The following is an 18,678-nucleotide window of genomic DNA, read 5'->3' on the forward strand; positions in this document are numbered from 1 at the left end:
TACCAGGGGTATGAGGATTAATGTCACCCATGACAGATGCATCTGGGCCATATTACATTAGTCCTCTGGTCAATTAGAAAGGTTGAGCCTGGGCTTGGCTGGAAGGCAGAGTGGGGTATAGAGGGGACAGTGAGAGACAGGGTGTGGTCAAGAGACAGCAGGAAGAAGCTGCTGCACCCTGTGGTGTCAAAGGCCTCCCCTAGCTCCTCAACAATTTGACTTGCTATTCATTTCTCTGGAGCCATCCGTCCTCACAGTCCTGACCCCTGTCTCTAGGAACTTTAGTCAAGATTCTAACTCCAGCCTTTACTTCATAGGAAGTTTGAATTTGAATTCACTGTTAAAAAAATTATACAGGCTGTGATTTTTGGATGCTGGCATCATTATTTAAAATTTACTTACTTAGATTAATATTAAAAATTAAGCCATGTATTTGATTGATTTTATAGATCAGAGGTCAAAGTTAGCCAACCAGTGACTTAACCATGTAGTATTAACTTGGAGACAGCCTTTTTCTCTTTCCTCCTTGTTGATTTCCCATATGATTATGATATTGTGTGTAAGTGTTGAATATTTTGTGTAGGTCCCCATTTGTACTCTTCTGGGTGCAGAAATACACCTTCCAAAAGCTAGTCACTATTCACCTTATTATCTCCAACAAGCATCATGAGGTCTGTTAAAAATTGTTTAATCTAATAATATTTATTAGATTAATATTCATATGTTAAATATGATTCATATGTTAGATATATGATTCAGTCTAATATGTTTGATATTTGTGCTAGAGTTCAGGTAGCAAACCAATAGCTAAAGAGAAGTTAGAAATGGTCATCTTTTAATCTTTTCTCCTTTTCCATGATGCTAATTTTCTGTGAATATCTTGCATCCATGACCACAGTGGGCAAGGCACTGACCCTCTCTCTTTAATCACAGAGCCAGAGCAAAGATGGCTTTTGAGAAATTAAGAGGGATTTGAGATTCACCAAGTTGAAATGAAGGAAAATCTTTAAGGGCAGCCCAGAGAGAAAGGTCGGGTACCCCACAAAGGGGCCCATAGACTAACAGCGATTCTTCGGCAGAAACTCTACAAGCCAGGAAGAGAGTGGGGCCAATATTCAAGTTCTTAAAGAAAAGGAATTTTTACCAGAATTTCATATCCAGCCAACTAGTTTCATAAGTGAGGAGGAAATAAAATCCTTTTACAGATAAGCATGCTTAGAGATTGTCATCCACAAGGCCTGCCTTACAAGAGACCCTGGAAGGGAAGCCCTAACATGGAAAGGAACAACGGTACCAGCATCCAAACACATGCCAATAATGTAAAGACCATCGAGCTTAGGGAGAAACTGCATCGACTAACGAGCAAAATAACCAGTTAATATACTAATGGCAGGATCAAGTTCACACATAAATATTTACCTTAAATGTAATGGACTAAATGCTCCAATTAAAAGACACAGCTGGGCAAACTGGATAAGAGTCAAGACCCTCAGTCTGTGTATTCAGGAACCCATCTCACAGCAGAGAACATTACATAGGCTCAAAATAAAGGGATGGAGGAAGATCTCCAAGCAAATGAGACCAAAAAAGCAGGGGTTTGCATCTTGTTCTCTGGATAACCAGGACTTTAAACCATCAAAGATCAAAAGGACAAAGAAGGCATTACATATGGTAAAAGGGATCATTCAACAGAAGACTACACTCTCCTAATATATATGCACCCAATACAGGAGCACCCAGAATTCAAACGCAAGTCCCTTAGGGACTTACAAAGGACTTAGACTCCCTACATATAAAGGGAGGCCTTCAACACTCCGCTGTCAACATTAGACAATCAAGGACAGAAAGTTAACAAGGATATCCAGGGAATTGAATCTCTCTGCACCAGCGACCTAATAGACATCTATAGGAACTCTCCCCCCAAATCAACAGAATTTATACTTCTTTCAGCACCACATCGCACTTATTCCAAATTGACCACTAATTGGAGTAAAGCACTCCTCAGCAAATGTAAAAGACAGAAATTATAACAAACTGGTTCTCCGCCACAGTGTCAATCAAACTAGCTCAGGGACTAAGAAAACTCAATCAAAACCGCTCAACTACATGGAAACTGAACAACCTGCTCCTGAATGACTACTGGGTTACATACGAAATGAAAGCGGAAATAAGATGTTCTTTGAAACCAATGAGAACAAAGATACAACATACCAGAATTCTGGGACACATTTAAGCAGTGGTGTAGAGGGAATTTATAGCACTAAATGCCACAAGAGAAAGCCAGGAAAAGATCTAAATATTGACACTCTAACATCACAATTAAGAGAAATAAGAGGGATTTTGGAGTGACATGTATGAATTATATAATAATTCTGGGGAAAATGAAAAGGATTCTAGATCAGAATTACTTCCACAATGTTCTAAAGTCATAAATTTTGCATAGAAGTAAAAGCCATAAAAATAGGTATTTTGAATAGTTTCACGGATTTCTCATTGGTGTATCTTTATACCTAAATGAATATGTACAGTCAAATATAAAGAACACAGTTTATATAACAAACCTCTTCTCTAACACTAGAACCGCAATCTGCTCCCCTCTTCCCTCCATTCTCTTCCTCTACAATGGATTAAACTCCTAGTTTGGCACAAAGATTTATAATTTTTTACGTCATCCCCAGGGGATGCACCTAATTCTAGAAGCTACGTACCTGATGATTAGTTCTATCCACTGTATTGGCCGTGGAGGGGTGGTCTCTAGTGTTCTGACGAATTCGAGTGGAGTTTTGTTGCTCGATGTTGGAAGAGGTTGGGATACAGAACTCTCTGAAGCATCGTTTGAAGTTTTCATCCAGAAATGCATAAAGGACTGGGTTGAGGCAGCTGTTTGTGTAACCTAGAGCAATGCAGAAGTGCCAAGAAACAGTCTGGAACGTAGTTTCCGGGATTGTAACTAAGGCTTTAATGATGACGTAAATGTGAATGGGAGTCCAGCAGATGATGAACACAGCCACCACCACCAGCACCATCCTGGTGATCCTTCGAAGATTCCTGTCCTTTTCTTTGGAGCCAGAGAGCATGCGGACACTCTTGAGGCGTAAGATCATCAGTCCGTAGCACACGGTAATGATGAGCACAGGCATGATGAAGGCAAAGATGAAAACACAGATCTTCAGCAGGTTTTCCCAGTACCAGCTTGGATGAGAGAATGTTAGTGTACAATCGATGGAACCTAGAAGAAAGGAATTTAAAGGAAAAATTAGCAGCAACATTTAATTATGTCATAAGGTGTTAATACTGCCATTTTGCTCATTCATTTTTAGCCTTGACCAGAGCTAACTTAAGGCTATAAAGAAATTGTGGAAGAAACTCAGATGTTTGTTACTTTTCAAAGAAACTTTTACTTCTAATGTTTTTTGTTTTTTTCTAAATTTCTCATTTGCAGTCCACTTTGATCACATTAAGGTTTCATTCAGGGAACAAAAATGAACGTCTCAACATGAGCTAGATCCTCCATGAGGCCGACATTGATATAAAAAATGTAATAATTGTCCAAAGTCTCTAGGAGACTCCAGGTAATGGATGTTTTCACTTCATTTTTTTATGGATTGTTCAATATTCTGATATTAGGTGTAGAAAGATAAATTTGCCATGTAGTCAGTCACTTGAAAATTTTCAACAAGGCTCAGTGTAATACTCTTTGGGTTTAAGCTCCAATTACTCTTGGGAGAGCTATGTCCTAATTTACACACCATTTTTATGAAGTAAATACAGAGAAATCAGAAATAAATAGATTACATTCTCTTTAAAGGGTTTAATAGGCCTAAAATTATGAGGAAAATTCCAATTTTAAAGTATTCAAAGGCATTTTTTTACTAGAAAGAATAATTAAAATTACAATTTGACTGAGATGATGGACCTCTCTATAAATACTACTTTGCTTATGACATCACCATATCAGGCTGTGAACCCTCCATTCCTCAGGCTGGTAACATCACTCACCTTGCCTGTATTTTGTTGTAGCCATGAACATTACAGGAAGACCAATGGCTGAAGAGAGGATCCAGTTGCAGACATTGATAATTTTGGCATTTCGGGGAGTACGGAAATCTAAGGCCTTGACGGGGTGGCAGACTGCAATGTATCGATCAACACTCATGGTGCAGAGGGTGAATATGCTGGTGAACATATTATAGTAATCTATGGAGATCACGATCTTGCAAAGGATGGTTCCAAATGGCCATGTTCCCATTAGGTAATTCACACTCTGGAAGGGGAGGGTACTGGTGACTAAGGCATCTGCCAGAGCAAGGTTGAAAATGTAAATGTTGGTGGCAGTCTTCATTTTGGTGTATCTAGGAGATAAAGGAAGAAGAGTGTCCGAGTCAGTAAAAGACACTCATGTAAAATACAGGTAAGCTTCCAATAATACATTTGCATGAATTAATAGAAAGCTTTTTTGAGATTAGATATAGAATTCTTTTCCAGTATTAGCCTGACTATTTAAAATGATGTCAATGATGTGCCTATGGGCTGAATAGCTGTAATAATAGCAATGATGCTGCTTTGTTGAGTTTTTTTTTTTTTTTTTTTTTTTTTTTTAGATAGGATCTTGCCCTGTTACCCAGGCTGGAATATAAAGGTATGAACAGGGCTCACTACAGCTTCAACCTCCTGGGCTCAAGAGATCCTCTTGCCTCAGCCTCCCGAGTAGCCGGGACCATAGGTGCATGCTACCATACCCCGTTAATTTAAAAAAACTGTTGTAGGGATAGGGTGTTAACATGTTGCTCAGGCTGGTCTTGAACTCCTGGGCTCAAGCAATCCTCTCTCCTCAGCCTCCCAAAATGTTGGAATTACAGGCACGAGCACACAATGAGTTTTTTTTTTTTTTTTTTTTTGTAATGTGTCAGTCATGTGATAGGTCTAATAGAAAGAGGGAGATTCCAGTCAAGTAGTAGAGGCAGAGACTGGATAGTAATTCTAAATATAAAAGAGAAAATTTTAGCTATATAAATACAGTTAAAATTATCAAGAACTATAATTGTGCACGTCTGTAGATAGTATGTACACGAACACATGCACATACAAACACGCAGGCGATTATGGAGCACAGAGATGAGGCAACTCACAGAGCATAAGGCAAAGGGAATAGCAGGAGTAAGATGTGGAAGGCATCCTGGAAGTGCAAGTTTAATCTCGAAGTACAAGTAGGATGATTGAGTTAGACACTTGGTAGGAGCCGGTCATTCTAGACAGAGAGGTAACAGAGAGAACCCCAACAAAGGTGTAGAGTTGGAGTGACCTGAGGTGTGTGTCAAGCACATTCTACCAGGGAATAGCAATGGATCTGACTGGGGAAGAAGAGAGGCCAGTACATGAAGAACTTGTATGCCATGGTAAGAAAATTAGACTGTATCCAATCCATGATGAGGAACCCAAGTGTGTTTGCTTTGTTTTTATTTTTTAATGCTTTATTGAGGTAGAACTGACCTACACTAAATAACACATAATTAAAGTGTACAATTTGACAAGCTTTGATACATGTGTACACCTGTGAAACCACCACCATAATTAAGATCAGAGATTGGCAAACTATGGTGTGTAGATCCAACTGGGCCACTGCCTGTTTTTATAAATAGTTTTATTGGAACACGGATACACCCATTTAAAAACCCATGAGTGTTTTGATGCTGCAATGGCAGAGTTCAATAATTGCAACAGAGATCAGATCACATGCAAAGCCTAAGTTACTTACTATCTTGCACTTTACAGAAAAAAGTCAACCCCTGATCAAGACAATGACATCAATTGCTCCCAAAAGTGTCTTTGTGTAGCTCTTTAATCTTTCCTTTTTGCCCCTCCCTGTCCTCATATCCCACCCTCACTGTTCCTTAGGCAATTGCCAATCTTGGTTTTCTTTCTGTTCTTGTAGATTAGTTTGCATTTCCTAGAAGATGCAAACAGAATCATTCAGTATGTACTCTTTTTTTTGTGCTGCTTCTTTCACTCGGTGTAATTATTTTGCGATTCATCCATGTTGTTGCATATAACAAGAATTAATTCCTTTTTATTGGCAAGTAGTATTACTTATCCATTCATCTGTTTTTTAATCCATTCACCTATTAATGGGAACTGAGTTGCATATAACTTTTGGATGTTACAAATAAACTGTTATAATCATTCTTGTGCAAGTTCTTATATGCTTTTCTTTCTCCTGGGTAAGTATCTAGGAGTGTCATATGTTTTCAAGGCCTGCAGAAATTAGAAATATGATAGTAGAATAGATAAGCAGGTACACTTGCAATAATACATTATATCTGATGGCAGAAGTATACCTTGCAAATATTGGACATCAATTTTTTTTTTTAAGATTCCACATATATTTACCTTCATTTGGTAATAGTACCTCGGTTTCACTCTGGGAACCACTCATTTCCCATTCTCAGTCCAGGTGCTTTGGGATGGGCTCTATTACTAGTCCAGGGCGTGAAGATGTTCAGTGACTGGGGCTATGGTGCATGGCAAGGATGGTCTCATGTTCCAACCAGAGCCAGTGAGAGTTTATTTTGAGACTTATGGAGAAAGCGTGTAGTAGTTTTCCTGCAGGACCCACACCTGAGAAGATGTATGGTATGCAGTTGCTGGAGGAGCTTGTCTGAAAATGAACCTAATCCGGAGGATGTGGATTTGAGAGAGTGAGAGAGAACCCCATACCTCAAGCCAGGCCCTCCTTGGGCTTCTGATTTACATGGTGCCATCAATTCCTTTTAAATGTTAGCTGTGTTTACTATTTTTCCGTCACACGAGGTTGAGTCTAACTCATTCAGTCCAAGACGGCTGTTGGTTGGAGGCCCTTTCTTTAGGACTGAATTCTGTGTCCAGGAAAGTGTTTTGGTTTCAAAAACATCAGGAAAGTGATTTCATAAATCCCCTCAGGGTCAATAGGGTGGCTTTGTTACTGAAGCTTTAAAATTCTGATACCTGATCTGGTCTGCAATACTTGCAGAAGTTGCATTACTGCCAGAAAAGCTCCACATTTTCAGGGCTTTTTTTTTTTTTTTTTTTTTTTTTTTGACTTGCTTTAGAAGTTTTACTCTCTTAATGGATTTTAAAGAGAAAGGTAGAGCCATTTAACTTGAGGAGAGAAAATAATGTGCTTTTAGTTTGGACTCTAAATATGGCAAATATGAAAAGATAATGTAGACAAATACTCCAAAGTACAAAACTAACAAAAAAGCAAAATTAAAACTGTGGTTTTAAGATTTAGAATAATTGAACTTGGTGCTCAAGAAGTTTAAATATTTTTGATTTTTTTAATAAGCAGAAGTTTCTCCCCAAAAGCAGAAAATAACTTTTGCTAGACTCACCGTTGTTTACAGACCTGCGTGATCTAAAGACATGCTTCACTGCGTTCGCCACTTTCCTACCCAGCAGACCTTACTTTTTGCAGCTTATCTTTAAGAGTGTTTTATGTTAAGTAACTGGTTCTTTACAGTTTTCTGACTCATCATACTTCTAACCTTTCCTTCAGGCTTATTTTAGCATTATTTCCAATGTATGTTTATTTTAATTTAAAAAAATCATTTCCTTCTCCAGAATGAGGTGTTTGACAAAAAAAAAAATTATGTCAGTGTTCAACATGGTGAAAGGAAACGTGGTTATACACATGTTAATTGGCATGCTAGCCATTCCACAATGTGTATACATTTCAAAACATTATGTTGTACACGGTAAATATATATAATTTTATCTGTCAATTTACACAATAAAAATAATAAAAAAGAAAAGTGAATATCTAAAAAAATTCTTTCAATGGGCATTTTATAGGAATGACGCTGTTTAATTTTTCTCAATTTATTTAAAAAGCCTTCCTCTAAAGATAGCCAGCATTCTTACCCCAGTTACTCATGCTTTGGATCACAGCAACATATAAAAGGGGACTCAGTGATCTTCTAAATATGTGAAAGAAAATCTTACAAAGCTAAAGGATTAAGAATTCCAATTGCCTCCAGCATATACCCAAAGGCTTTAATCTGAAGAGATGGTCTAATCAGAAAAGGAGTCATGTGGACTGGACATGGTGACTCATGCCTGTAATCGCAGCACTTTGGGAGGCTAAGGTGAATGGATCACTTGAGGTCAGGAGATGGAGACCAGCCTGGTCAACCTTGTCTCTACTAAAATCAGAAAAATTAGCTGGGAGTGGTGGCAGGCACCTGCAATCCCAGCTACTCGGGAGGCTGAGGCAGGAGAATCGTACCACTGCATTCCAGCCTGAGCATCAGAGAGAGACTCTGTCTCAAGAGAAAAAAAAAATGGGCAAGCTTTTCATTCTGTTCTGTTCTGATGTGGTGGCATGAATGTTGTCCCAGCAAAGTTCAATGGATGGTCAGAGTCACACCACGGGCCTTGCACAGGAGCATAGGACTCAGAGTTAGCAAACTAGCAAAAGAAGTGACCTGCAGGAAGAATTATCTTTGCCATTCAGTTTACCTGAGTGGGTCTGAGTAGAACTCCTGGCTATTAAATCACAGGCCTTTTTCCTTCTTCCATGCCTACTGCTTTGTACTGTGCTGTGAATGTGTTCTGTGGCAAAATGGGCAAAGAGAGGCTCATCTGGATTCACAGGCAATCCTGACATTGACCCTTCCTATGGTAGCCACTGAACTCCATCTTTTGCTCTAAGCAGTGGCCCACGCTGTTTCATTCTAATTATCCCATTAAAATTTTTGTAGTAGGTATTTCTTTAACTTTGGTCTAGATGATTAAATAGCTGTTTTATGAATTCAAACAAATTTACCACACTATTCGTTTTTGAAAAATATTGTGTTCTTCTGAGAACCGACAGTGTTTGATCAATTAGAGTGATTTTTATGGAGCTTCCAGAAGCGTTGGGGAGAAGGCATTGTGAGACCCATTTGTTGGCAGCTCACCTGTTCTTTTATGTTGTATATATGACTTTTGTTTATAAATGTTCTTCCTTTCTTATGGTTATAAAATAATTCCTATTTATCTTTTGACCTATTCTTCACACATTTCTCCAACTATTTCTACTTACTAAAATGTGATTGATTTTGACCTGTTTGTGCTAAGTGAAGCCAGATTGAATAAATTACCTCTGTACACCTGAGGGGCTTTGTAAACTTCTGTTTAGTTTTGTGGTGAATTATCTCTTTTTTTTTTCTCACTCTGTCACCAGACTGGAGTGCAGTGGGGCGATCTCAGCTTACTGCAACCTTCGCCTCCCAGGTTCAAGCAATTCTCCTGACTCAGCCTCGGGAGTAGCTAGGACTACAGGCGAGCGCCACCACGCCTAGTTAATTTTTTTTTGTACTTTTAATAGAGATGGGGTTTCACCATGTTGGCCGGAATGGTCTGGATCCCTTGATCTCGTGATCCGCCCGCCTCGGCCTCCGAAAGTGCTGGGATTACAAGCGTGAGCCACCGCACCCGGCCTGTGGTTAATTCTTTGAATTGTGATGATTGTGTCTCAGTACAGAAATAAAACTGATCAAGAGAGTGAGACGAGGAAGGACACATTTTAGAATCCAACTTGTGTGTGTTTTTTATTTTAATTCCACATAATGGCCTTCATATTGCTCAACTACCTTTTTCATATGTTCACAATAGAGTCAGTGGTGACAGGCAGAAGAGTTTCACCTCTTTTGGGGCTGATTTTTCTGACTTTTCATTTTTTTTACCAAGTGGTGTGAAGAAAGATACCTAATTCAGTAAGAATTCAAGGAGCCCCTTTTATATGTTCAACATTGTGCTTGGAAAGATATATTTCTTGCAATTGCCATGACTTTTATGTCCACTTACCCTCACATGGAAATTAACTTTTTTAGTTGAGAAAAAAAATCTCCCTAGAGTGTCATCCTTTAATACTCATAATTAGTTGGATCAATCCAATGAAATAAAGATACTTTCCTACATTTCAAGTAATTATTTAGACAAAGACTGTGGTCAAATGAGTATCTACCTGAATTAATTTTATCCGTTATTATCCATCTATTCCATTCTGATATCCCAGGTGCGTTTTTACTTGTGAGTGTGTGTGTGTGTGTGTGTGTGTGTGTGTGTGTGTGTGTGTCTGTGGGGGAGTTCTAAAATAAGAAAAAACATAATCAAAACTAGTGATTATCCTCTATTGGCATTAACATGGAGAAAGACTACATATTAGGTTCTTTTTTTGTATTATATTCTCCACCATCTTAGTGAAGAGGAGAATGGAGGACTTCTCACTTTGCTATAAAATGTTGTGAAACATTTAATTTACATTTATTTCAAAGTGATGTTATGTAGTTAATGACATTTCCAATGAGCTACTATCAGCAAAGGGAAAGCGTGGTGATATCAGACCTCTGAATCTTGTGACAGAAAAGGAACTATTGCTTGCTAGTTTGCCTCAAAAAGAGAAGATGGGGAGAGGCCTGTATGAAATTAAGCAAAGAGGCATCTCCATCCAGAGGACAAGTGCCTGTTTCCATCTCTGTGTGTCACCAGAGTGGGATGACTATCCGTCTTCTTGGTGGCATGTCACTCTTTCTCTCCACATTGTCTTTGCTGTGTTGTCCTCTCCCAATCTTCTCCGCTTTCTTCCTCCTCCAGGTCCCCTAATGACAAACCTTGAGTAAACTATCTGTCAGACAGAGCAAGGGGAAGTTGCTTTCTCAGAACCATGATGAACTTTGTATGTAGAAAACGTAAAATGAATAACTACTTATATTTTTCTTTTTGCATTTGGTGCTTGAAAATATCAGAGGAAAATCTATGTATCCTCATAATAATTGTGTAGAAGCTCATGGCATACATTTCTATTGTGTCACCTCTCCTGCTAATATCATTGTTTCATTCTCTCTTGGTTTCTATTGGCCTGCCTTCTCCTTTATTTCTCTTATTTTTTGGTACGCATTTTTGTAAGGCTCTTTAAATTCTTGTTTTGGAATTGGAAACTGGAGTGGAGGGTGAGGAGAGAACATGGCTGCATGTCACCGCACTACCCCTCTGGGTGTGGGAAAGGAAATGGAAAGAGAGATGCTTCCATTACAGCCAAGAGACATTGCTCTCCCTGTTTTGCATTATGCTTTCTGGAAGTGCCCATTTCCTGCATTTTTCGATTTCTGAAAACTTTACTTCAGGACATGAATAGCACTTATCAGAAGTTTCTATAAAAATGACATGTTTTGCTTCTCTGATTTCTGTATTCTGTGACAAATAGTATTTATACATTATAGAAAAATGTTGTTACTATGCTATATTCACTGATATATATATATATCAGGTTACATATATATGCAGTTATAACTAGATGAAATATTCCTATCTGTGGGTTTGGTTTTTGTTGGCAAATATATAGAAGATTTATTTTTTTGGACCAAAGACTTTGAAAACAGCATAGAAGCATCCATCTCAGGAGCTATAGCTTTTCGGTTTACAGAGAACACTGCTTTGCTTTTATTCTAAGAACCTGATATTTAGAGCTTAGAAATAGCTTACCTTTCAAACTTATAACTTCTAAGAAGAAAGGTCATTTCTTATATTTTAGGATCTGGGAATTTTATAAATGAAAAATCAAGTATGCACTACTAGCAACTTCAAATCATGGTATATAACCCTAGGTATTTCTTTAATATGGAAGGAACAACAAAGAAAACAACTTCAAAATATGATAAAACAATTTCATCATTATTAATATTAGAAAATTACCTTTTGTAGAAGTGCAAGCATATGCTGTAGACTTTAAATTTCTAGAGAACTTAGACTACCAGTAAAATTATTTTTTATTGCACTTAGTACAACAAATATAAGGCTTAATATACACTTTTGGTAATGGCATTGTACATATAATCACTCAATAGAAGTAAAATGTGAAAAGTAACATGGATAGAATAATTTAACAAAATAAAATAGAAAAAATAATCCATTCAGCATAGAACCCAGCACAAGATGGGCACCAGTAAACACTCATTGAATGGAATTTAAATAAAGAAATAAGGGCTTGGGTTATTTTATCTTTTGTGTGTAGGATAGAACATTTTTTTCTTGGGAGACCAGCAATTTTTGAAGTAAGAATGAAGAAGGAATATTTGTTTTTGCTATGCCAATTCACTGTCAAATGAAAAAAAAACTTCAATCATAGAAAGTCATGGAATAATGAGAAGATCCCAATGAGACTTTGAAGATCACATTGTCTAAGAGTAAAAGGGGTGACATCAGGTCTCTGAATCCTGCTACAGGAAAGGAACTATTGCTTGCTAATTTGCCTCAAAAAGAGAAGACCGGAAGAGGCCTCTATGAAACTAAGCAAAGAGGCACCTTTGCTTGATGGTGAAGGACTCGAGGCACAGAGAGGTACAAGTATTTGAGGCTTTTCTGCCATTTCTCTAGACTCCATCTAAAACTAAAGTAGAGTCTAGCTTGCATTGCGGGCCACGTGTATTTCTAGGAGTGCATTGCTGAGCATGTTGTAAGCAATGTGTCCCAGAAATACTCTTCTGCCTCTCTGGCCACACTGAGGTAGGCATGTAAAGCTTTCTTATCTTCTTTTCAAAGATGACTGTGCTGAGAGTATCTTGGAAATCTTGAGACATTTTCTCATTATAGTGAATGCTGTAACAGTCATAATTGTTTATTTTTTCCATATCCTTTGCATTCTTTTCTCTTTTTTTCATTTATTTATTTATTTATTTATTTATGAGACGGAGTCTCGCTCTGTCGCCCGGGCTGGAGTGCAGTGGTGCTATCTCAGCTCACCGCAAGCTCCGCCTCCCAGGTTCCCGCCACTCTCTTGCCTCAGCTTCCTGAGTAGCCGGGACTACAGGCGCCCGCCACCACGCCCGGCTACTTTTTTCTGTATTTTTAGTAGAGACGGGGTTTCACCGTGTTAGTCAGAATGGTCTCAATCTCCTGACCTTGTTATCCACCCGCCTCAGCCTCTCAAAGTGCTGGGATTACAGGCGTGAGCCACCGTGCCCGGCTCTTTGCTGTATTTTCTTTTTCTTTTTTTTTTTCTTTTTTTTTTTTTATTATACTTTAAGTTCTAGGGTACATGTGCATAACGTGCAGGTTTGTTACATATGTATACTTATGCCGTTGGTGTGCTGCACCCATCAACTCGTCAGCACCCATCAATTCATCATTTATATCATGTATAACTCCCCAATGCAATCCCTCCCTCCTCCCCCCTCCCCATAATAGGCCCCAGTGCGTGAAGTTCCCCTTCCCGAGTCCAAGTGATCTCATTGTTCAGTTCCCACCTATGAGTGAGAACATGCGGTGTTTGGTTTTCTCTTCTTGTGATAGTTTGCTAAGAATGATGGTTTCCAGCTGCATCCATGTCCCTACAAAGGACGCAAACTCATCCTTTTTTATGGCTGCATAGTATTCCATGGTGTATATGTGCCACATTTTCTTAATCCAGTCTGTCACAGATGGACATTTGGGTTGATTCCAAGTCTTTGCTATTGTGAATAGTGCCGCAATAAACATACGTGGTTTTGATTTGCATTTCTCTGATGGCGAGTGATGATGAGCATTTTTTCATGTGTCTGTTGGCTGTATGAATATCTTCTTTTGAGAAATGTCTGTTCATATCCTTTCCCCACTTTTTGATGGGGTTGTTTGTTTTTTTCTCGTATATTTGTTTGAGGTTTTTGTAGATTCTGGATATTAGCCCTTTGTCAGATGAGTAGGTTGCAAAAATTTTCTCCCATTCTGTAGGTTGCCTGTTCACTCTGATGGTAGTTTCTTTTGCTGTGCAAAAGCTCTTTAGTTTAATTAGATCCCATCTGTCAATTTTGGCTTTTGCTGCCGTTGCTTTTGGTGTTTTAGACATGATTTCCTGTATTTTCTTACAATCCGTGGTTTGAACTGATCAGTTCTAGGTAAACTGACTCCCAACCTCTCTGTTCCCAGATTTGTGACTACGTTTTCTCCTTTTGTTTGGACATCTGCGCCTGCTTGTCGTATTGGTTTCTCAGAGACAATACTTCTCAAAAGGTACTTACTCTTTCTCACCTCTTCCACCCCACCACCACCACAATGAGAACAACACAATAATCAGTAAAATCACTTACGAAGATACAACAAATGGAGAATTGAGATTATTAGAAAGAAGGATCAACAAGACTTAATTATTTTTTAGAAGGAGGGAATGAAAGAAGGGTGTAATGTGACTTCCGCATTTCTAGCCTGGGAGAATGAATAGATGGCAATATCGTTGCCTAACAGAGAAGGCAGAGAGGAAAAGCAGATTTGGTGTTGACACTTTGGATGTATGCTGTTGCGGGACAAAGGAGACTGTTCATTAAGTCATTGGAAATGTCTATAGTTTAGCCGGAGCCACTCACGTACGGGTCACCAGACTCTAGATAATGATTCTAATGCGAGCAGATGGGATCTGTGCTGTGATGCAGAATGGAAAGAATGCTGAAGGCAGAGAAGGATCAAGTTCCAGAAAAAAACAGAGAGGAAAAGAGGGAGTGAGACAGGGAGGAAAGCTAGGAATGCACTTTGCAGGCTACGTCAGAAATATGTGAATGTGAGAGAAATGAGGTTTGAAATGTCAGGCAGAACCCAATCTGTGGGAAAATTTTAAAATCATCTTACACACGTTTTTGTAAGTAGAGGATTTGATTTTTATCATATCTAGTCAAAGCAATTTTCGTGTATCGTGACTATAGCTGATTATACATGTAAAATGCAATTATTCATGGACTGTAACTTTTTGATGGCAATTGTTTTGAAATAGAATTTATCAGGATTCTTGCATTTGAAGGCATTAAGTTTGCTGCAGTACTAAAGCTGTGAGTATGTCTGTATGTGAAATCACATATTTCATGTGTCTCAACATATTGGATTACATTTCACTTATGTGATAAAAACTTCCCTGATTAATCTTATAGCTCATATAAGAAATGATCTTGATAGAAATGTGCCCAGATCTGACAATCTTACAAATTTAAATGACAATTCCAGGATCAATTTGCAAACTAAAAAATTATGTAAAATATCAATAAAAATAAATAAATTTTTGATTAACCATGCTAGATAAACTAATTATTATTCCCTTTTCCATATAGAAAATGATAATCTGAAATTTTAATCAAATAATCAGGCATTCCTAAAGTATACAGCCTACCATTTAAGAAAGCATTACAGAGGTATGGCAGGGAGTTAACTAGCAAAAATATTAATTTTTCTGACCAGGTGCAGTTGCTCACATCTTTAGTCCTAAGCTCTTTGGGAGGCCAAGGTGGGAGGATCCACTGAGCCTAGGTGTTCAAGGCTGCAGTGAGCTACAATCATGCTACTGCACTCCAGCCTGGGCAATAGACCAAGATCTCATTTCTAAAAAATGAAAACAAATTAAAAAGATAAAAAAAGTATCTTTTCTGAATTTTGTGATATTTGTGCTATTTGTCAAATTTTAAAACTTTATATTTGTAAATCATTTTTCCATTGAATTATCCGCTTTAGTTTCTTATTTTTACTTGTGATTTTTTTTATCGTTTTCTTACAGAGCACTCCAGTGTGTATGAGTCTTGAGCCCCACCCTACATATTTCGAGCCCCTCCCTGCTCACCTCTCAACTCTGGCTCTCAGAGCTGTTCCTGGAGGGAGCCTGATGATCTCTCTGGTGTCTCCCCTGGATTTCTACCACAAGACTCTAGAGGGCTCACTTCCCACACGCAGCGCAGGTGCCTCTGGCTGGCACAAAAGTTCCCAACTCCATTAACCTGCTCTACCCCATTTTGGGTCTCCTTCTCATATTGAAAGACCATTTCAGTTTCTCTTTGCCAAGTGTCATCTGGCCAGATTTCTACTCCCCTCTAGCTACTCCAGGGGACCCTGGGACACTCTGGGAAGTGTCTCTCTCCAGAATTCCAGTCAGGTGAGAGGTCACATCTCTTATTGTTTTGGATTCCTTTTGTTTATTTCCCCATAAAGAGTTTTTCCTGGAGTGAGGGAATGAGATGATCAGTTGGTAAAGGCAGGGCTCACACTCAGTTAATTTCTCCTACTCTCTTTCTCCTATCCTCTCAAATGTCTTTCCCCAACCCAGAATGTTTTCCTCTCTCCTGTCTTCCTCTCTGTGTGGCAGGATCATCAACATTTTCAACAACTTTTATTTTCTAATGTATGACCTATTGCATAAGCTGTATTCTTTCAGTTTTTAGGATGATCCTTTCTTCCCCCCTACCCTCTTCCTGAGATAAGGTCTGGCTCTGTCGCCCAGGCTGGAGTGCAGTGGCACAATCATGACTCACTACAGCTTTGACCTCCTCTGTTCAAGCAATCCTCCTACCTCAGCCTCCCAAGTAGCTGGGACCACAGACATGCGTCACCATGCCTGGCTAATCTTTTGTACTTTTTGTAGAGATGAGGGATGGGGCTTCAACATGTTGCCCAGGCTGGTCTCAAATTTCTAGGCTCAAGAGATCCTCCCTCCTTGGCCTCCCAAAGTGCTGGGATTACAGGTGTGAGCCGCCACATGCAGCCTAGGATATGTTTTTCATAATAAGTGCAAGCTTTCAGAATTCATTAAAAACATTTTCCTTTCTCATCCATCTAGTTTTGCATTTTAAAACTAAAGCTTTCAAAATTCTATAATGGAATTGATAGTCAATTGCTCTCCCTGTGGGTTCTTTTTCCCTTTCTTGGAAATACAGGCTTACTCTCATAGTCTGGTTTTAAGGATAACAGACCTGCAGTATAAAAAGGAATTACTGAAAGGAGATATATGCAATGGATATTATTTTTATTTCTTATTTTTGCTAAGTGCCTATTAGGTAACTGGTAAGGAAATTAAATAGGCATTTGGAATGTGGAGTTTAGAAGAGAGGACAGGGCTAGTGGTGTGACTTTGGGAGTAGTTGACATATGGGTAGTTTATAAAGCATGGAACTGAGGAAGAAAACTTAAGGAGAAAGTATACGCACAGAAAAGAAGAGGGCCTAGGTTAAAGCTCCAAGAAAGGTAGAGGAACTTAGAAATGGCCAGAGAATTTAAGTAAGAAACCCAGAGCTGGGCTTAAGGAAGTCAAAAGAAGAAAGATTACCATGAAGTCTATAGTGGTCAAATTTGCTGAATGCAAGGAGATTGAGTAACAGAAATATGCTCACTGCCTTTGACAAAGTACCTGTTAATAACCTTGGCAAATTCCATGGAGTGGTAGGGTTGGATGATAAATAGATATGAGTTAAAAAACAAAAAAAAGTAAATGGGGAGTGAGGATCTGGAAGTCAACGATTTAGAAAAGTCTTTGGAGATATTTTGGTACCAAGAGGGAAAGAGAACTGTGAGTTCAAGAAAGATTTCTGTTTTTGTTTTAATTAATTAATTAGTTTTTATTTTTAGTTTTATTTTTTGAGATGGAGTCTCACTCTGTCGCCCACGCTGGAGTGCTGTGGCATCATCTCAACTCACTGCAATCTCCACTTCCCAAGTTCAAGCGATTCTTCTTCCTCAGCCTCCTGAGTAGTTGGAATTACAGATGTGTGCCACCATGCCCAGTTAATTTTTGTATTTTTAGTAAAGACAGGGTTTCACCATGTTGGCCAGGCTGGTCTTGAACTCCTGACCTCAAGTTATTCACCCACCTCAGCTTTACAAAGTGCTGGGATTACAGGCATGAGCCACCATGCCTGGCCTTATTTCATTTTTTAAAAAACGTGATTTGAAGGTTGGGCGAAGTGGCTCATGCCTGTAATCCCAGCACTTTAGGAGGATGAGGTGGGAGAATCACTTGAGGCCAGGAGTTCAAGATCAGCCTGGCCAGCATGGTGAAACTCTGTCTCTAAAAACAAAACAAAACAAAAATCCTAGAAACAACCTCCTTATGATTTGATATACTAGAGAATGTATGTGTGCTATTAAATCATTTGTAGCAATGAAAACTTGAAGAAGCAGGGAAAATAGAGTATGAGCAATGTCTTGAGAAACTGAAAGGGGGTGGGGTTTGGAGCACATGCGGATTGGTTGATTTCTTCTTGATTATGAAGGGCAACAAGACTAAAAATATGGGTACAGATACAGAAGAGGCTTGTAGATCTGTTGAGAACTTTTTTTGCCTGCTTTTATTGTTTTTTTATTGAAAGTCCTCTATTAGCTGCATTTTTTTCTGTTTTATAATTTTCATTTGTTTTACATGTCAGCAAAACTTCAAGAAAGAATCCATATTTACTGTTCTGAATTCTATCGGAAAGGAACAAAATGAATATTTGTTGGATGAATAAATAAAATAAAACCCAGAAGTATCTATGAAAGGAAATGATAGAGAAGAAAAGGTCGGAGGTCTAGAAGAGAAGAGAATAGGAAAGTAAATTTAGCAGAGAAACATTTGCTTGGCAGTATTAGGTGCTCATGTGAGATTTGTAGTTTATAAAAAAGGAATGAGGATGATGGATTGAAGAGCTCAGTTTTAGGGGAGGTATGAGATTCAGGGTCTGGAAAGGAAGAGGTGCTGGTCTGAAAGGTGATGATTCTTACAGGGGAGATTTTGGAGTTCTTGATGTCCAGTTCTAGGATATGACTATGGAAGACTGGGCCAAAATATACCTGGAGTGAAATATTGATAATGAGCCCGATTCAAATACTATCTCCTTCATGATGTCTTTTGATCCTTTCCATGGGTGTGATCTCTCTAGGTTGAGTTCTGCTAATGACTATTGTTAC

The 18,678-nt window shown here is 38.6% G+C and overlaps 1 protein-coding gene across 9 annotated transcripts in view; it reads right to left on the minus strand.

Moving 5' to 3' along the window:
* The window catches only part of OPRM1 (opioid receptor mu 1), a 126,168-nt gene that overhangs the window by 21,726 nt on the left and 85,764 nt on the right, over positions 1–18,678 (minus strand). For 7 of the 9 annotated variants that reach the window (XM_017892101.1, XM_017892131.1, XM_017892114.1 and 4 more), the window contains exons 2-3: positions 4,000–4,352; positions 2,709–3,229 (exon numbers count right to left, since the gene is read on the minus strand). In XM_017892101.1, coding sequence (XP_017747590.1) covers positions 2,709–3,229; positions 4,000–4,352 — 874 coding nt within the window. Of the gene's footprint in view, positions 1–2,708; positions 3,230–3,999; positions 4,353–6,387; positions 7,688–18,678 lie in introns of those variants that run through there. The other 2 variants (XM_017892141.1, XM_017892124.1) reach the window with 2 other exon arrangements.

Source organism: Rhinopithecus bieti, unplaced genomic scaffold (assembly GCF_001698545.2).
Source record: "Rhinopithecus bieti isolate Rb0 unplaced genomic scaffold, ASM169854v2 scaffold_1583, whole genome shotgun sequence".
Classification (NCBI taxonomy): domain Eukaryota; kingdom Metazoa; phylum Chordata; class Mammalia; order Primates; family Cercopithecidae; genus Rhinopithecus; species Rhinopithecus bieti.